General features: G+C 39.2%; 1 protein-coding gene across 1 annotated transcript in view; it reads left to right on the top strand.

Annotated features, from left to right (window-relative positions):
• Positions 1–19,730, top strand: part of LOC115221788 (multidrug resistance-associated protein 1-like) — a 114,046-nt gene that overhangs the window by 57,451 nt on the left and 36,865 nt on the right. The window contains 9 exon segments of the mRNA XM_029792018.2: positions 507–827; positions 1,911–2,048; positions 4,684–4,830; positions 6,183–6,267; positions 9,771–9,837; positions 14,074–14,174; positions 14,177–14,199; positions 15,878–16,051; positions 17,798–17,965. Coding sequence (XP_029647878.1) covers positions 507–827; positions 1,911–2,048; positions 4,684–4,830; positions 6,183–6,267; positions 9,771–9,837; positions 14,074–14,174; positions 14,177–14,199; positions 15,878–16,051; positions 17,798–17,965 — 1,224 coding nt within the window.

The raw sequence follows: 19,730 nt of genomic DNA, 5'->3' as shown, positions 1-19,730 counted from the left end.
AAGACACAAACCACTGTCTGTTTGAGGAACTGAAACCATGATCTTACAAACATGAGTGCGACACCCTAACCATTAGGACACGCATCGTCACTGTTAACCACCACTACATTCCAATTCTTCCTTAATTACCATTATGTTCCAGGTTTTCTCTATTAGATTTTATAAGGCATCTTTTATAAATTTCAGTCTTTTGATTGTGGCCATTCTGGAGCACTGCCTTGAAGGGTTTTTAGTCGTACAGATCAACCCTAGTACTTACCATTTTAAGCCTAGTACTTATTCTATCGGTCTCTTTTGCCAAACTGCTAAGTCACAGGAATGTAAACACACCGACACCGGTTGTCAAGCAGTGATGGGGGAGGGAACACACACACACATATACACACGATGTATAAATTTTCTCTAAAGATTCCTATTAGATGCCTTAATTCTTCATCATTAACTACCATGTCCTAATTCTTCGCCAATTACCATTTTGTCCTAATTCTTTCTTTCTTTCTTTCTAGTCTTTGACAATTAAACCTGAAGAGAAGAAGGACTACACGACAGGTGAAATAGTCAACTTTATGGCAGTAGACAGTATGACCTTGAACAATGCCACGCCTTACCTTTGGATTATTTGGTCAGCACCATTACAGATAGTCATTGCTCTTATTTTGCTCTACAATACTCTGAATTCTTCAATATTTGCTGGCGTCGTCATTATTATACTGACGATACCAATAAATGCCATTGTTGGAGCCAAACTTACAAAACTCAGGAATCAGCAGATGATAATAAAAGATAAAAGAATTAAATTAATTAACGAGATACTTAATGGAATCAAGGTAAGATTTCTCTTTACCTGTTCTTTCTTGTTTTCAAAGGTATTTGGCAACCTTTGGAATTATGCTGTGCGTGGGAAGACCCGGCAGGACAAGTGAGACCATAACCCGTGGCCTCTACCTGGGACGTAGCCAGCCCACTTACACATACCTTTCCTTCTTGTGCCACAAACCCTACTTGTGAAGACCTGTTGAGGCAAGTGAAAATTGAAATTGATCAACATCAATGGAAATTGTAGATGTGATACCAGTGCCGGTGGCACATAAGAGAACCGTCTGAATGTAGCCGTTGCCAGCGTTGCCCTGACTGGCCCCCATGATGGTGGCACATAAAAAGTACCATCCGATCATGGCCGTTTGCCAGCCTCGCCTGGCACCTGTGCAGGTGGCACGTAAAAAGCACCCACTACACTCACGGAGTTGTTGGCGTTAGGAAGGGAATCCAGCTGTAGAAACACTGCCAGATCAGACTGGGCCTGGTGCAGCCTTCGGGCTTCCCGGACCCCAGTTGAACCGTCCAACCCATGCCAGCATGGAAAGTGGACGCTAAATGATGATGATTGCTAGTGCCAGTGGCATAACAAAGAGCACCCAGTAAAATGGTTATTGTTAGGAATGGCATCTAGTTGTAGAAATCATACCAAAGCTGGTACTGGCATTTGATGCAGCCCTGTGGCCTGTTGAATTCTGGCAAACCATAGAACCCATGCCAGCATGGAAAATAGGAATGGCTGTGTGGTTAGTAGCTTACTTACCAACCAGATGGTTCCAGGTTCAGTTTCACTGTGTGGCACCTTGGGTAAGTGTCTTGTACTATAGCTTCGGGCTGACCAAAGCCCTGTGAGTGGATTTGGTAGACGGAAACTGAAAGAATCCCATCGTGTATAGGAGAGAGAGGAGATGGATTGATAGAAGTGGGAGCGATAAAAGGTGACAGGGCGTGATGTCAGCAAAGAAATATAGGGGAGACAGTAATGTGTGTGTGTGTGTGTGTGAGAGAGACTGCAATAAAGATGAGCAATGATGGATGGTGTTAAACTAAAAGTGAAATGCATTTTAATTTATAATTTTTCTGTTTATTTTCAGGTGCTTAAGCTTTATGCCTGGGAACCGTCGTTTAAGGAGAAGATTAATGATATCCGTAACCAAGAAATGAATATTTTGCGGTCGAGTTCTTACTTACAAGCATTTTCAATGTTTACTTGGACAACCATTCCTTACTTGGTAAGTCAAAGAGTGTGTGAGGAACTACACAACAAAGCTAAATTATATTTTGCAAATAAATGCAGGAGTGGCTGTGTGGTAAGTAGCTTGTTAACCAACCACATGGTTCCGGGTTCAATCCCACTGCGTGGCATCTTGGGCAAGTGTCTTCTGCTATAGCCCCGGGCCGACCAATGCCTTGGGAGTGGATTTGGTAGACGGAAACTGAAAGAAGCCTGTCGTATATATGTGTACACACATATATATATATATATATATATATATGTGTGTTTGTGTGTCTGTGTTTGTCCCCCTAGCATTGCTTGACAACCGATGCTGGTGTGTTTACGTCCCCGTCACTTAGCAGTTTGGCAAAAGAGACCGATAGAATAAGTACTGGGCTTACAAAGAATAAGTCTCGGGGTCGATTTGATCAACTAAAGGCGGTGCTCCAGCATGGCCGCAGTCAAATGACTGCAACAAGTAAAAGAGTAAAAGAGTAAATACCAATATCTCTGATGCATATGGTTCTTAAACTGTGTGACAAGAACACACAAATATTGTTTGAAAAAAACAAATTTTTTTGTGAAATTTTCAGCATTTTGGAAATAAGTCTGTTATAAGAAGCAATAACAATGCAGACAGACCATTCCACATCAGAGATGTGAAAAAAAATTAAAAAGAAAAAAAAAACAACTAACATTCTGATAGTTTAGCAATCTCATCAAATTAACCCCACCCCCTCCGTTTACCACTACTAATAAATAATTCGTTAAAATTAATGACATTCTCACCTCATAAGAAATTCTTTGAACTATTGTTCAACTGAATCCATCCAACCATCTTCGCCCATTCTTCCAGGAAGGGTCGTGGGGGTAGTGTTCGGGTTCCCCCTATAAAGGGTCCTATCAGAAGCATCCATCATTAGTGGAGGCACATGGTGGTCAAGGGATCACAGGTTCGAATCTCAGACTGGGTGATGTGTATGTTTATGAGTAAAACACCTAAGCTCCATGCAGCTCCAGCAGAGGGTAATGGTGAACTTCTGCTGACTTTTTTGCCACAACTTTCTCTCACTCTTTCCTCCTGCATCTTGCGGCTCACCTGCGATGGACCGACGTACTGTCCAGGTGGGGAACCTATATGCCAAGAAACCGAGAAACCGGCCCTTATGAGCCAGGCATGGCTCGAGAAGGAACAAACAACATCCATCATTAGACTTTCTGAGTGGATCTCCAACCATGACTAACTAAGACGACAGATGTTATTCAACCATCTCACATGTGGTCTTCCGCTAAGTCTCTTGACTTGAAGATGCACTCTCACAATTTCTTCCTTTGATGTTTTAACCCCATGTCCATAGTGCTGGGGCTGTCACCTCTCAATGTGGAGAAACAGCAGCAGCTTGACCTGGAGAGACTCCCTGATCTCTGAGTTATGCAATCTGTTGAGCCATCGTAGGAACCTTATTTTTCTGTCATTTGTATTCACAACTAGCAGTATCGCCCGGCGTTGCTCGGGTTTGTAAGGGAAATAACTATATAAGCATTTTTAGAGAGTTACTTCCCTTATATAATAGCAAAAAAATGCATTAAAAATGGGAAAAAATGATGGTAAATTTTTTTTTTAAATCGTAGACTCATCATAGACGCGCGCTAATACCCAGAAGGGCTCGATATGAATCACGACTATAAGATACCCGGTTTTGGTTAAACTGCACCGCAAAATGTGGGAGTAGTTAGGAATCTAAATCGTAGGAGACAGACACACAACTTCACTTTTATAACCCTAGGTAAGGATAGGCATGCAACCAAATAGAAGACATGGGTGGGTTCTCTAATCATAGAGAGAAACTGCTTTGTTGAGCATCCTTGGAAAAGTCTATGCTAGTTATCTGGAAAAGAGATGTAGGGAAAATGTTGAACCCTGTCAGAGAAACATTGTGGCTCCTGTCGTTGATGTAGCACAACTGGCAAGATTTTGATTTATGAAAAGTCTTCAAGAAATTGTGAGAATATTTCCAAGTTAAGTTAAGTTAATTTTTTGGCTCAAAAAGCAAAAGCAAGGCCATGTAGGGGGACATTGAGTTATGTACAGGGTGGTGTTCATACAAAGAGTTCAGGCCATTTGTGGTCAAGGGAGACTTTGAACCGAGCGGTCGTCGGCATCTTCACTATCTCGTCCGGCAGGGTGTACACTTGCTTTGTAGACCTTGGAAATGCACATGAATGTGTGCTATGGGTTTTGCAGTTTAGAATGTGTTTTGAGGGTTTTGCAGTTTAGAATTAATGGGCAACCTCTGGTATTAGAATTATTGGGCAGCCTCTATATCAATACACAGATGATTGTATTTAGGTAAATAGGCGTGGGCATGGCTGTGTGGTTAGGGACCTTGCTTCCTAGCTACATGGCTTCGGGTTCAGTCCCACTGCGTGGCACTTTGGGTAGGTGTCTTCTGCTATAGCCCCGAGCCGACCGAAGCTTTGTGATTGAATTCGGCAGGGGGAAGTTACTGCCGTGTGTGTACATGTGCGTGTAGGTGCTTGTGCCTCTCCGAAAGAGAGAGAGGGGGGTTCTAAGTTATTTACTTTTTTATTTATTTATTTATTTATTTAAAATGCTATAATGCAAAATTGTGTAAATATTGTAATTTCAGGTAACAATTGCCACTTTTGTTACATACATCTTGACGGATCGAGACCAAATTCTTGATGCGCAGAAGGCCTTTGTATCGTTAACACTGTTCAATATAATTCGATCTCCTATCAACCTTCTTCCTTTGATTGTTGTATACCTGACACAGGTGAGTTATTTACTACTAATTAATCTTACAACAACTACATTCACTGCATTATTATTACACACACACATCTAATATATATTTTTATTTTAGTAATCGATGGTACTATGTGCACTAGACTTGCACAGTTGAAGACCTGTAATAATCACTGACTTTCTCATACAGAAACTTAAAGTCCTGTATGTAAGTCTCCTGTATCAGTTAATATAGCTCTCTACTCCCAGTGATATTGCAGTCTACATCTTTTGTCATCACAATTGATTTGTGCTCACATACATACACACACACAGGAAGTTTGCCCCCCAAACACATGGTGCCAGGTACCAGGTTCAGTTCCAGTGCCTGGCACATTGGGCAAGTGTCTTCTACTATAGTCTTGAGCTGACCAAAGACTTGTGAATATCTCATGTTGTGAGATTTAGAAATAGTAATTTTCTAATTAATTATTGATTTATTAAAATCATTTTTGCTTCTTGACTAGTGGCTCTCACTCAGGGTCCATATGACCCGTGGCGGACTCCACACAAGATTTTGTTGTTAAAATGTATGTACAGTAAATTGGTTTTACTTATAAAATGTGTGAAATATTTTAACAATTTTTTTATAAAAAAAAAAAGAATTTTTTAAAACATCAAATGAATGTGAGGGTCCACTTGAATGAAATAGGAGTTTAAGGGGTCCATAAGTAAAAATGTTTGAGAGCCGCTGTTCTAGAGGAAGAATCATTTGAAGGGTCAGTTGGTCAGTCATATATAATATACAATATATATCCATCCATATATACATACATATATACATAGTGAAGGCACATGGCTCAGTGGTTAGAGCATCGAGCTTACGATCATGAGGTTGTGAGCTCGAATCCCGGACCGGGCTGCGTGTTGTGTTCTTGAGCAAGGCACTTTATTTCACGTTGCTCCAGTTCACTCAGCTGTAGCAATGAGTTGCGATGTCACAAGTGCCAAGCTGTATCGGCCCCTTTGCCTTTCCCTTGGATAGGGGAAGCTGGTATGCATGGGCGACTGCTGGTCTTCCATAAACAACCTTGCTGGGACTTGTGCCTGGGAGGGTAACTTTCTAGGTGCAATCAATCCTATGGTCTGTGTTGTGACCAAAGGGGGTCTCAGAATATATACATACATATATATACATACACACACATGCACGAAAAAAAAAATTTTTCTCTGTCTGAAGAATTTCTGATAGGAAATTCCTGACGTGTAAATCCTAGTAACTCCTATTAGCAAATGAAACATGTGTAATGGAGGAAAAAAAATCATACCAAAAATATTTTCGTTTTCCTGTTTTGTTATATAATATATATATATATACATTTATACCCTTCATCTTTTCAGTGCTGGGTGTCTGTGAAACGTATCAATGATTTCTTAAATGCTGAAGATCTCGATCCTGACAATGTCATCTACGACTCCAAAATAAGTTTGTATAAATACCATCATCATCATCATACTCACCACTTTTACAATGGTGCCGACCACCATCACCATCATTACCACCATCACTATTAACCATCATCATCATCATCACAACTACTGCTAGTCATCTTCTTTGTCATCCTCCCCACAATTCCAGCCCCCATCACCCTGCTCTACCCAGGTACTCTCCCTCACTTTCTGCAAGAGGGACAAAATAACGGAATGCTATAACTGTTAGAATTCCCACTTTATGTCATTCTTTACGATGTATATTTCCATCATCCTTTGATACCGAGTTCAAATACTGCTGGGATCAGCTCTACTTTTCATTCCTCCAGGGTTAAGATAATCAATTATAGTAACTATCAGGGTAGACACCAATAAGGGTGGATGGTGCCTGATAGGGTAGATTAATTAATTTTGATTAAATTGCCTTTATTATTGCCATGAATTGTAGCTGTGAGTTGGCAGAACCAGAGAAGGCGTCGAGCTGGCAGAAACGTTAGCACACCAGGCGAGATGCTTAGCAGTATTTCGTCTGCCGTTATGTTCTGAGTTCAAATTCCGCCGAGGTCGACTTTGCCTTTCATCCTTTCGGGGTCAATAAATTAAGTATCAGTTACGCACTGGGGTCGATGTAATCGACTTAATGTCCTTGTTTGTCTCCTCTACGTTTAGCTCCTTGTGGGCAATAAAGAAATAAGAATCAGAGAAAATGCTAATCAACCTTTTGTCCATCTGTATGTTCTGAGTTCAAATCCTGCAGAGGTCGACTTTGCCTTTCATTTTTTAGGGATGATATGGATGTTGTAAGCAACTCACCCACTTTCCGAAATTTTCTGGTCTTGTGCCTATAATAGAATGAGTTAATATTATTAAATATATTCCGCACCTTGCTGGACAGGATATCAGTCTGTGGCATGGTTGCTCCTTTTTGCCAGCTGAGTGGACTGGGCCAACATGAAATAAAGTGTTTTGCTCAACCACACAAGTCCAAGAATTAAAACCACAATCTTACACTCATGAGTGCAAAGCCATAACCCTTTAACTATGCTTTACTCCATGAGTTTAACCCTTTCAATACCAACGTGGCTGAAACCGGATCTGGCTCTATAGTACAAATGTCAGGTTTTCAAAAGTTCTGAATAAAAATCTTCCACCAAACCTTAGTCACAATTTATGTTCCTAACACTATCTAAATGATAACGAAGTTATTTTACTAAATTCTTTGTTATATTTAAAATTAATTGAAAGAAACACAACATCTCAACAGAAATATGGTAACAAAAGGGTTAAGATATATATAATAGAGAAACAATTCTTAATCCTTTTGATACCAACCTGGCTGAAACTGCTCTTGCTCTGAGTACAAATGTCTGTTTTCATAAGTTTTGAATTAAAATCTTCCACCAAACCTTAGTCACAATTTATGTTCCTAACACTAGCTTAATGATAACTAAGTTATTTTACTAAATTCTTTGTTATATTTAAAATTAATTGAAAGAAACACAACATCTCAACAGAAATATGGTAACAAAAGGGTTAAGATATATATAATAGAGAAACAATTCTTAATCCTTTTGATACCAACCTGGCTGAAACTGCCTCTTGCTCTGAGTACAAATGTCTTGTTTTCATAAGTTTTGAATTAAAATCTTCCACCAAACCTTAGTCACAATTTATGTTCCTAACACTATCTGAATGATAACTAAGTTATTTTACTAAATTCTTTGTTATATTTAAAATTAATTGAAAGAAACACAACATCTCAACAGAAATATGGTAACAAAAGGGTTAAAATATATAATAGAGAAACAATTCTTAATCCTTTTGATACCAACCTGGCTGAAACTGCCTCTTGCTCTGAGTACAAATGTCTTGTTTTCATAAGTTTTGAATTAAAATCTTCCACCAAACCTTAGTCACAATTTATGTTCCTAACACTATCTGAATGATAACTAAGTTATTTTACTAATTCTTTGTTATATTTAAAATTAATTGAAAGAACACAACATCTCAACAGAAATATGGTAACAAAAGGGTTAAAATATATAATAGAGAAACAATTCTTAATCCTTTTGATACCAACCTGGCTGAAACTGCCTCTTGCTCTGAGTACAAATGTCTGTTTTCATAAGTTTTGAATTAAAATCTTCCACCAAACCTTAGTCACAATTTATGTTCCTAACACTATCTGAATGATAACTAAGTTATTTTACTAAATTCTTTGTTATATTTAAAATTAATTGAAAGAAACACAACATCTCAACAGAAATATGGTAACAAAAGGGTTAAAATATATATAGAGAAACAATTCTTAATCCTTTTGATACCAACCTGGCTGAAACTGCCTCTTGCTCTGAGTACAAATGTCTTGTTTTCATAAGTTTTGAATTAAAATCTTCCACCAAACCTTAGTCACAATTTATGTTCCTAACACTATCTGAATGATAACTAAGTTATTTTACTAAATTCTTTGTTATATTTAAAATTAATTGAAAGAAACACAGAGCATCTCAACAGAAATACAATAACAAAAGGGTTAAGTAATGGAATAAACATCCATTCTCTCTCTTCACTTCTCCTAACTGATTAATTTTTAAACATCATCTCCACTTCTGCAATTCTTGGGTTTTCAGGATGATAGTGAAGTTAACTCTAGTCGAGTAAATGGTCCCTCATGAAGATAACATGGAAGCCACATGGGCTCAAAAGATTGACCGTTATGGAAACCTCCTTGAGGAATGTGATGACATGGGCTGGAAAGTGGTGCATTTTCCAACCAAAGTCAGATGCAGAGGACGTGTTGGACTCTATAAGGTGACTGTCATTGATAGGCCTAACTCATGGTAAAGCAAATTCCACCATGAGTGATATCGAGACTGCAGTGGAGAGGGCAAGCCACTGGGTTTGATTAAAAGGTGACAATGAGCAATGGTTAGAAGAATGTTGAACGAAACCTGATAACCAGTTGATTTAGCAAGCAGGGCCTCATTTTAGTGAGTGGGGTGGGCAGTGCACAATGACGCTGTTGAGAGGAAGGCCCCGACATGGTGTGCATTCTCTCCTGATGACCCCTTAAACTTGCTAGCATCTGGTATGTGGTGCTTTCTATTGGTATCACTTGCATCTGCAAGTTCATCATCATCATCATCATCATCATTGTTTAACGTCCGCTTTCCATGCTAGCATGGGTTGGACGATTTTGACTGAGGGCTGGCGAACCAGATAGCTGCACCAGGCTCAGAAAATCTAACCATAGTTCTTAAGACTTAACCATAGTTCTTCCTAATAGTCTAACACAAAGCAGGGAGCTTACTAAGTACTTTGGTTCTTTGCATCCATATATATTAAAAAACCAACCATGTCTATTGAGCCTCAAGTGGAGACAAGACATTTTCTATAATTCTGCAGAATTATTGTGTTACCGTGGCATGAAACTGTTAGTAGCTCATATTTAAATACTGTATGTAGAAGATGTATAATTTATGTTTGTTCTCTTTTCAGATTCTGCCATTTCTATACAACAAGGAACCTTCTCTTGGGAAAAAGGCAGTAACAATGTCTTAGAAGAGTGAGTGACTGTTTTAGTTACTTTTCCCCCCCATTTCACAGCTGGTATATATATATATATATTGCTTTATGTGTATGCATGTACATGCATGCAGGTATGTATACATACACACACGTGTGTGTATATATATATATATATATATATATATATATATATATATAGGGAGAGTTCACGAAAAAACAAAAAACGAAGACAGGTGGTGTACAAAACAAACAGATGTATTAGTATAACGCTCAGGAATAGAAAAAGTCTTTTACATTTTGAGCCTACGCTCTTCTGCAGAAAGGGACACAGAAAAAACAAGGAGAGAGAAAAAAAGGAGAGAAAAAAATGTGTGTAGTGGCTAACGATCTATCATGGCGACTGTATATATATATATTTTTTTTTTACTTTTACTTGTTTCAGTCATTTGACTGCGGCCATGCTGGAGCACCGCCTTTAATCGAGCAACTCGACCCCGGGACTTATTCTTTGTAAGCCCAGTACTTATTCTATTGGTCTCTTTTTGCCGAACCACTAAGTGACGGGGACATAAACACACCAGCATCTGTTGTCAAGCAATGCTAGGGGGACAAACACAGATACACAAACACACACACACACATATATATATATACACATACATATATACGACGGGCTTCTTTCAGTTTCCGTCTACCAAATCCACTCACAAGGCTTTGGTTGGTCCAAGGCTATAGTTGAAGACACTTGCCCAAGGTGCCACGCAGTGGGACTGAACCCGGAACCATGTGGTTGGTATGCAAGCTACTTACCACACAGCCACTCCTACGACTGTATATATATATATATATACATTCACACACATATATAGACATGCATACCCGCACAGATGTATATAGAGGGTGGGTCAAAAGTCATGCACAAAAGAAGTTCTTTGCACTCCAGAATTGTCAAAGACCTGCTTTAATTTTTCTAAAATTGAATAAAATAGGTAAAACAATGACGAATACACACCTGTATTTTGTACATCATCATCCGGTGTTTTAAATCCAGGTTTTGTTCCTGTTAATTGGGTTGGCCTAATCTACCTCAATACCAAAGCAACCACCCTCACACTATCTCGCCATCTTGCCCAGTTTTGGGCGTCCTCCCTTTTCAAACTGACCCTCCCAATCTCTTCCTCCTCCATCTGTCCCTTCCACATTTTCCTTGGTCTACCTTGCTTTCGCGGTCCATTTACCTCAAACTCTAGCACCCTCCTCAGAACATGCTCCTCATCCCTCCTCAACACATGCCCACACCACTGCCCTCCATTCGCCCTTGCCAGCCGCTCCACCGATTCCTCCAACCCCACCATCCATATCAACTCCTCAGTCCTCCTCTTATCAAACCACTTCACTCCACACATCACTCCCACCATCGCTCTCTCTCTCCTTTTCAAAATATTAATAACAGGAGTGGCTGTGTGGTAAATAGCTTGCTTACCAACCACATGGTTCCGGGTTCAGTCCCACTGCATGGCATCTTGGGCAAGTGTCTTCTGCTATAGCCCCAGGCCGACCAATGTCTTGTGAGTGGATTTGGTAGATGGAAACTGAAAGAAGCTTGTCGTATATGTATATGTAATGCCGGTACTCACACTCGGCAGAGTGTAAGTACCTTGAGAGAAAAGCTGGACCTAAGAAGCATCAGTTGTGGTGTGCAAGAGAGACGTTTGCGCTGGTATGGTCATGTGGCGAGAATGGATGAAGATAGTTGTGTGAAAAAGTGCCACACCCTAGCGGTTGAGGGAACCTGTGGAAGAGGCAGACCCAGGAAAACCTGGGACGAGGTGGTGAAGCACGACCTTCGAACTTTAGGTCTCACTGAGGAAATGACTAGAGACCGAGACCTCTGGAAGTGTGCTGTGCGCGAGAAGACCCGGCAGGACAAGTGAGTCCACAACCCGTGGCCTTCTACATGGGATGGAGCCAGCCTACGTATGCATACCTTCCCTTCTTGGGACACAAAACTCTACTTGTGAAGACGTGTTGAGGCAAGTGAGGATCAGAATCGAAATCGATCAATGGAAATTGCGGATGTGCTACCAGTGCCGAAACTCTGCTTGTGAAGACCCATTGAGGCAAGTGAGGATCAGAATCGAAATCGATCAATGGAAATCGATCAATGGAAATTGCAGATGTGTTACCAGTGTCGAAACTCTGCTTGTGAAGACCCATTGAGGCAAGTGAGGATCAGAATCGAAATCGATCAATGGAAATTGCAGATGTGTTACCAGTGCCGGTGGCATGTAAGAGAACTTTCCGTTTCGCGACCGTTGCCAGCACCGCCCCGTTTCGTGTCCGTTGCCAGCCTCGCCTGGCCCTCGTGCAGGTGGCACATAAAAAGCACCATCCGTTCGTGGCCGTTTGCCAGCTCTGTCTGGCACCAGTGCGGGTGGCACGTAAAAAGCACCCACTACACTCACGGAGTGGTTGGCGTTAGGAAGGGCATCCAGCCGTAGAAACACTGCCAGATTTGACTGGGCCTGATGAAGCCTTCTGGCTTCACAGACCCCAGTAGAACCGTCCAACCCATGCTAGCATGGAAAACGGACGCTAAATGATGATGATGATGATGATGATGATATATATATATGTATGTGTTGTGTGTATGTGTTTGTGTGTCTGTTTGTCTCCCTAGCGTTGCTTGACAACCGATGCTGGTGTGTTTATGTCCCTGTCACCTAGCGGTTCAGCAAAAGAGACCGATAGAATAAGTACTGGGCTGACAAAGAATAAGTCCTGGGGTCGATTTGCTCGATTAAAGGCGGTGCTCCAGCATGGCTGCAATCAAATGACTGAAACTAGTAAAAGAGTAAAGAGTAACAACAATGATTTGATATAAATGAAACGTAACATGCTTTGGTGCGTGACTTTTGGCCCAACCTGTAGTTAAATGTAATTGAGACCTTTAACCTTTTGACTGACAGATTTTAAAAATAGTTTTTTGTAACTAAACACTTTCAAACTTTGGACACTGGTAGAATGTGTTATATAAAACATCTTTTACTCCTAGCATTTTTGAGAAAAACTTATATTTACGAAGTTAGTTCACGTTAGTTCTTGTATTTCGGTAATTTCAACCAATCAATGACGTGTATTCAGCTGAATAAAATTACTGCCATTGTTTCTTAAATCTGTAGGTCAAAAGGTAAAGATCCTGTATATATAAATATTTGTTGTTTTTATGTTGTTATATATTACATAGAAACATTTTATATTTATATTATATTACATATTAGATAAAAAATTTTACACTAGACTAAAAGAATACTTAATACTTTTTACTAAAGTAAATGTTTATTCATGTTGTATTTGGTTTGCAAGATTCTTGATGTGAATTCATGTGATGAAACATACTTTGTTTTTTTTTTTTATCTTGGGAGGGTCTTTATGCCAATAATGAACACACACACAGGCTCTATTTCGCTTCCTTATTATTAGTGAATTTGTTAGCTACATAGTCAGCTGACTTATCAGTTGCTTGCTTAATCAGTCTGTTAAACAGTCGATTAGTTGTTTGTCAAAGTTCGTTCATTGTCATTCATGACCTTATCAATAATGTAATGACCTTCCCTCCTAAGATGCAACAAAATATTTATTAACCTTTTCCTTGAAAAAGTGTATACACACACACACACACAACAAAATATTATCAACTGCATGGGAGTTACTTACCACAGTGCCACTCCTGCACCTCCATGTGGCATAGTGGTTAAGAGCGCGGGCTACTAACCCCAAGATTCTGAGTTCGATTCCAGGCAGTGACCTGAATAATAATAATAATACTAATAACATTGAAAAATACCTTAGAAATGAGAACACAGGTTCGAAATTTCCCCCAAGACACCTGATGAAGGCTGGAGGGTATATCAGCTGAAATGTTGTGTTAACAACAAATAAGATGAGGACAAATATCTGTCAAATGTAAATAATGTAAACAAGGTACATAATTCCTCATCTCTTAAATATAGAACTGCAATCAAAGGGAGAACAATTTAGTTGCTTACTCGCAATGATTCTAAATGCTTCCTATCATTCGATGTGGTTAGCCATGTCTGGATTTTATCAGACTACTCGTAAAGTGTCTGCTCATATTTAAAAATCCCCGTTTCTTTGTATTACACCCCACTCACACACACATGGTTCCCTTCCCACTTTCCTACTTTATCCACACAGACCACCTCCTCCTACTACTCATTTTCTATTTCACTTCATCTTTTCTATCTTTCAGCATAACCTTAGAGATACCCAAGGGTAGCCTCACTGCCATTGTTGGTCCTGTCGGCTGTGGCAAGAGCTCTTTGATGTCCACCATTATTGGAGAATTAAACAAAAGAAAGGAACCGTCCAAGTGAACGTGAGGATGCTATTTTAAATATATTCCTTCATCATCATCATCATCATTAAGGTGGCGAGCTGGCAGAAACGTTAGCATGCCAAGCAAAATATTTAGCGGTATACGTTCTGAGTTCAAATTCCACCGAGGTCGACTTTGCCTTTCATCCTTTCAGGGTTGATTAAATAAGTACCAGTTACGCACTGGGGTCGATATAATCGACTTAATCCGTTTGTCTATCCTTGTTTGTCCTCTCTGTGTTTAGCCCCTTGTGGGTAGTAAAGAAATAGGTATTTCGTCTGCCGCTACGTTCTGAGTTCAAATTCCGCCGAGGTCGACTTTGCCTTTCATCCTTTTTTTTGGGTGGGGTTTCAATGAAATAAGAACCAGTTACATGCTGGGGCTGATGTAATTGACTAGCTTCCCCTCCCCCAAAATTTTCAAGGCCTTGCATCTAGAGTAGAAATAATTGTTATTATTATCATTATTGCTAAGTTGGCAAAATTGTTTGCATGCCAGTTAAAATGCTTAGCAGTATTTCACCTATTGCTATGTTCTAGGTTCAAATTCTGCTGAGGGCAACTTTGCCTTTCATCCTTTCAGGGTTGATTAAATAAGTACCAGTTACGCATTGGGGTCGATATAATCGACTTAATTCGTTTGTCTGTCCTAGTTTGTCCTCTCTGTGTTTAGCCCCTTGTGGGTAGTAAAGAAATAAGTATTTCACCTATTGCTATGTTCTAGGTTCAAATTCTGCTGAGGGCAACTTTTGCCTTTTGTCCTTTCAGGATCGATAAATTAAGTACCAGTGAAACAATGGGGTAAATATAATTGCCTTGTCCCCTCCCACCAAATTTCAGCCCTTGTGCCTTCAGCAGAAAGGTTTATTATTAAGTTGGCAAGCTGGCAGAACCGTTAGCATGCCAGACAAAAAGCTTAGTGGCATTTTGTGTGTCTTCATGTTCTGAGTTCAAATTTTGCCGAGGTTGACTTTGCCTTTCATCCATTTGGGGTCGATAAAATAAGTACAAGTTGAACATTGGGTGGTGGGGGTTGCTGTAATTCACTTACCCTGTCTACTGAAGATGCTGGGCCTTGTTTCAAAAATTTGAAAATTTACAAGGCAGTGAGCTAGCAGAACCATTAGCTTGGTGGGCAAAGTGCTTCGCAGCATTTCTATTATGTTTATGTTCAGAGTTCAAATACTACCGAGGTTGACTTTGTCTTTCATACTTTTGGGGTCAATAAAATAAGTCCCAGTTGAACAATGCTAAACAGTTAAATTGCTCAAAACAGTCCTTATGTCAGGATTCCTTCAAAAATTTAAGGGCCCAAAGAAAGAAATTAAAGGTGCTCATTCTGGATGTCGACTTGGCAGAATTATTAGGGCATGGCATAGATGCTGTGTGATATTCGATCCAGTTATTTGTGTTGTGAGTTCAAATCCTGGCATAGCCTTCACGGGTGCCTTTAGTGAAATCTACTCTGTTGGAGTCATTCATATGCCAGGATTTCTGTTTCAGGACAACCTCCACATTTCCTCACCCTACCAGTCTCTCAAAAAAAAAAAAAATAAATAAATGATCAAGGGTGATAGATGTGATGCCAATATGCCCATGGGCATAATTCCTCATCTCCTAAATATAGAACTGTTTTTTTAATTTTATTTAAATTTTTTTTTTTTTTTTTGCTTTCATAGGGATCAATAGCTTTTGTGCCCCAAGCTGCCTGGATACAGAATAACACTGTGAAAAACAACATTCTCTTCGAGAAGCCCCTTTCTGACAAATACGACACAATTGTGGATGCATGTGCTCTGCGTTCAGATTTTGATATTCTTCCAGCAGGTGATCAAACAGAAATTGGAGAAAAGGTGAGTTTAAAACTTCCAGAGGTGTTTGAAGTAAAAAAATAAAAAAAAAAGCCCTTGTGTGCCAATTTCCAGTTTCTAAATAAATCAGAAGTGGGATGAGGTGGGTTGATAAAAAAGAGGGGGAGGTGATTGTTGACATATCACTTACAAAAGGGGTTGAGAGACCCTACTCTAAAAACCACAAAGAAGATGTGAAGATAGGTGTAGGAGTGGCTGTGTGGCAAGTAGCTTGCTTACCAACCACATGGTTCTGGGTTCAGTCCCACTGCATGGCACCTTGGGAAAGTCTCTTCTACTATAGCCTTGGGCCAACCAAAGCCTTGTGAGTGGATTTGGGAAACGGAAACTGAAAGAAGCCTGTTGTATATGTGTATGTGTATATATATATATATATATATATATCAATATATGTATGTGTGTGTATATGTTTGTGTGCCATAAATATGTATACATATATATATATGTATGTGTGTGTATATGTTTGTGTGTCTGTGTTTGTCCCCACATAAGTACTAGGCTTACAAATAATAAGTCCTGGGGTTGATTTGCTCGACTAAAGGTGGTGCTCCAGCATGGCCACAGCCAAATGACTGATACAAGTAAAAGAGTAAAAGAGATACCTCTCTTTTGAAAAAGCATCGTTGTCAGCTTTCACGTGCAATTCCTTCATGTTCTGGAAGGGCATTCCTTAAGCACTTGAAAGAGAAAAAAAAAATTGTAGAGTGGAAAAGAATTAATTGATGCTGGTATAAGCATTTGGATTAGGGTTCTGGTTTGAAGATCTTTCCCTTCTCCCATTAATGTTTGGAGGCCTTGTAAAAGGTCATTAAAAGATGAGCTGAATAAAACAAATTAACAATAAATCTACATAGGTGCTGGAGTGGCTGTGTGGTAAGTAGCTTGCTTACCAGCCACATGGTTCCAGGTTCAGTCCCATTGTGTGGCATCTTGGGCAAGTGTCTTCTACTATAGCCTTGGGCTGACCAAAGCCTTGTGAGTGGATTTGGTAGATGGAAACTGAAAGAAGCCCGTCATATATATATATATGTATGTATGTATATATGTATGTATGTATATATGTATGTATATATATGTATATATGTATGTATATATATATATATATGTATGTATATATATGTATGTATATATGTGTGTGTATGTATGCTTGTGTGCATGTCTTTGTGTCTGTGTTTATCCCCCATCACTGCTTGTCAACCGGTGTTGGCATGTTTACATCCACCTAACTTAGTGGTTCGCTAAAAAGAGACCAATAGAATAAGTACTAGGCTTTAAAAAATATGCCCTGGGGGGGGGGGTCAATTTCTTTCGACTAAAGAAACCCTTCAAGGCAGTGCTCCAGCATGGCCACCGTCAAATGACCGATACAAGTATAAGAATAAAGGGGTAAACTGTCATAGGACAAGCGTGGCTGTGTGGTTAAATGTGTCTGCTTTACAACCGTGTAGTTTTAGGTTCCGTCCCACTTCATGGAATCATGAGAAAGTGTCTTTTACGAAAGCACTGGGGTCTGACCAATGCTTTGTGAGTGAATAAGTGTCACTCTTAAAGAAACTTCTTTCTAGGGTTGATTTGTTCAATGTGGTGTGCTTCATGGTCGCAGTCCAATGAATAAACACTAGCCTTTAAAAAAATAGTACTGGCTCCAGCATGGTCGCAGTCCAATGACAGAAACAAATAAATGATAAATGATAAAAGATGGTTTTTGTGTATTTTTTGTCTCACCAGGGTATCAACCTCAGCGGAGGACAGAAACAAAGAGTTTCCTTGGCTCGTGCCGTGTACAATGATGCAGATATCTACCTCTTGGATGATCCGCTCAGTGCAGTCGACGCCCACGTTGGCAAACATATCTTCGAGGAAGTTGTCGGCCATCAAGGACTTTTGAAAGATAAGGTAAGAACCATCTTATTTACTAATAAACACTTTAGAAAGATGGAAAAATAAAACAAAGGAAAGCAAAAAAAAAAGAGAAAAATGGGGGTAAAACAGCAGAAAATGGAGGAGCATTGGGCCATGCATCCCAGAACAAGTGGGATGTCCAGCTGTACCCCATGGGATTGCATCTAGAAAGTTCCCCTCTTCCGAGACACAGGTCCGAGCAAGGTTGTTTATGGAAGACCAGTAGTCCCCCATGCATCCCAGCCTCCCCTCTCCATGCCACTCTTTGCCTTTCCAAGGGAAAAGCAAAGGGGCCGATACAGCTTGGCACTAGTGACACATTGCGACTCATTTCTACAGCTGAGTGAACTGGACCAATGTGAAATAAAGTGTCTTGCTCAAGAACACAACACACAGCTCGGTCCAGGATTGAACTCACTATCTCATGGCCATGAGCTTGACACTTAACCACTGTGTCATTTTCCTTTATGTAAATGTAATATTTAGTATGCAATATATTTTTAACCCATTTGATACCAAAGTGCCTGAGGACATCCTTGGTTCTGTGATACACTGGGTTGTAAAATATTCTAGTTTCAAGGTGACCAGAATTAAATCCATCAAAATTCTATGTTAATCTATGTGTCAAACACCAGCTTAATCCTTTCGTTACTAATCCAGCTGAAACCGGCTCTGGTTCTGTAGTACAAATATCTTGTTTTCACAAGTTTTGAATTAAAATCTTCCACCAAACCTTAGTCACAATTTACGTTCCTAACATCAGCTTAATGATAACGAAGTTATTGTATTGAATTCATTGTTATATTTAAAATCAATTGAAAGAAACACAGAGCATCTCAACAGAAATATGGTAACAAAAGGGTTAAAATATATATAATAGAGAAACAATTCTTAATCCTTTCGATACCAACCCGGCTGAAACCACCTTTGGCTCTGAGTACAAATATCTTGTTTTCACAAGTTTTAAATTAATATCTTACACCAAACTTTAATCACAATTTATGTTCCTAACACTAGCTTAACAATAACTAAGTTATTTTACTAAATTCTTTGTTATATTTAAACTAATTGAAATAAATGCAGAGCATCTCAGAATAAATACAGTAATGAAAGGGTTAATGAAAAAATTATTTTAATAAATTTTTCATTATTTTCAAAATTTGAAACAGGCAATATTTTTTGAGAGAAATATGGTAACAAAACAGTTAAATGGCAGCTACATATATAGAAAGGATAGATTTTAAATAACCCTGAGGAAGCTATAAGAGAGCACATGAGCACTCTGAGCACAATGCATTTCATAGCAGAAACGACTGTAAGCCAATGAAAGCAATTATGCAACTCCTTTTGTCATTCATTCATTGATATTATACTGTATCATCTGATGCTTTATCCAAAACATACGTATTTTGAGCTCTTGCTATGCCTCAGTGAAATCATAAAATAGATATAATAGTCATTTAGATACATGATAGTATATAACAGCTCAGCATATATTGAAATATTGAGCACTCATTAAGATCCAATAATTAGTAGTACATACATAAGGACCATATATGGTGATATAATAGTAGAAGGCCTAATTATTGGCCTTCTGCCTAACTCTATTATTATTATTATTATTATTATTCTGTTTGACTTTTGCTTTACATTTGTACGTGTTGGTTCCAAGTCTCACCCAGAGACCTCAAGAGACAACAAGTTGGAAGTTCATATTATTATTATTATTATTATTATTTATGGGTTTTTCTTCTTCTTT

The sequence above is a fragment of the Octopus sinensis genome, linkage group LG18 (assembly GCF_006345805.1).
Source record: "Octopus sinensis linkage group LG18, ASM634580v1, whole genome shotgun sequence".
Classification (NCBI taxonomy): domain Eukaryota; kingdom Metazoa; phylum Mollusca; class Cephalopoda; order Octopoda; family Octopodidae; genus Octopus; species Octopus sinensis.
This window is presented reverse-complemented; position numbering and strand designations above follow the sequence as displayed.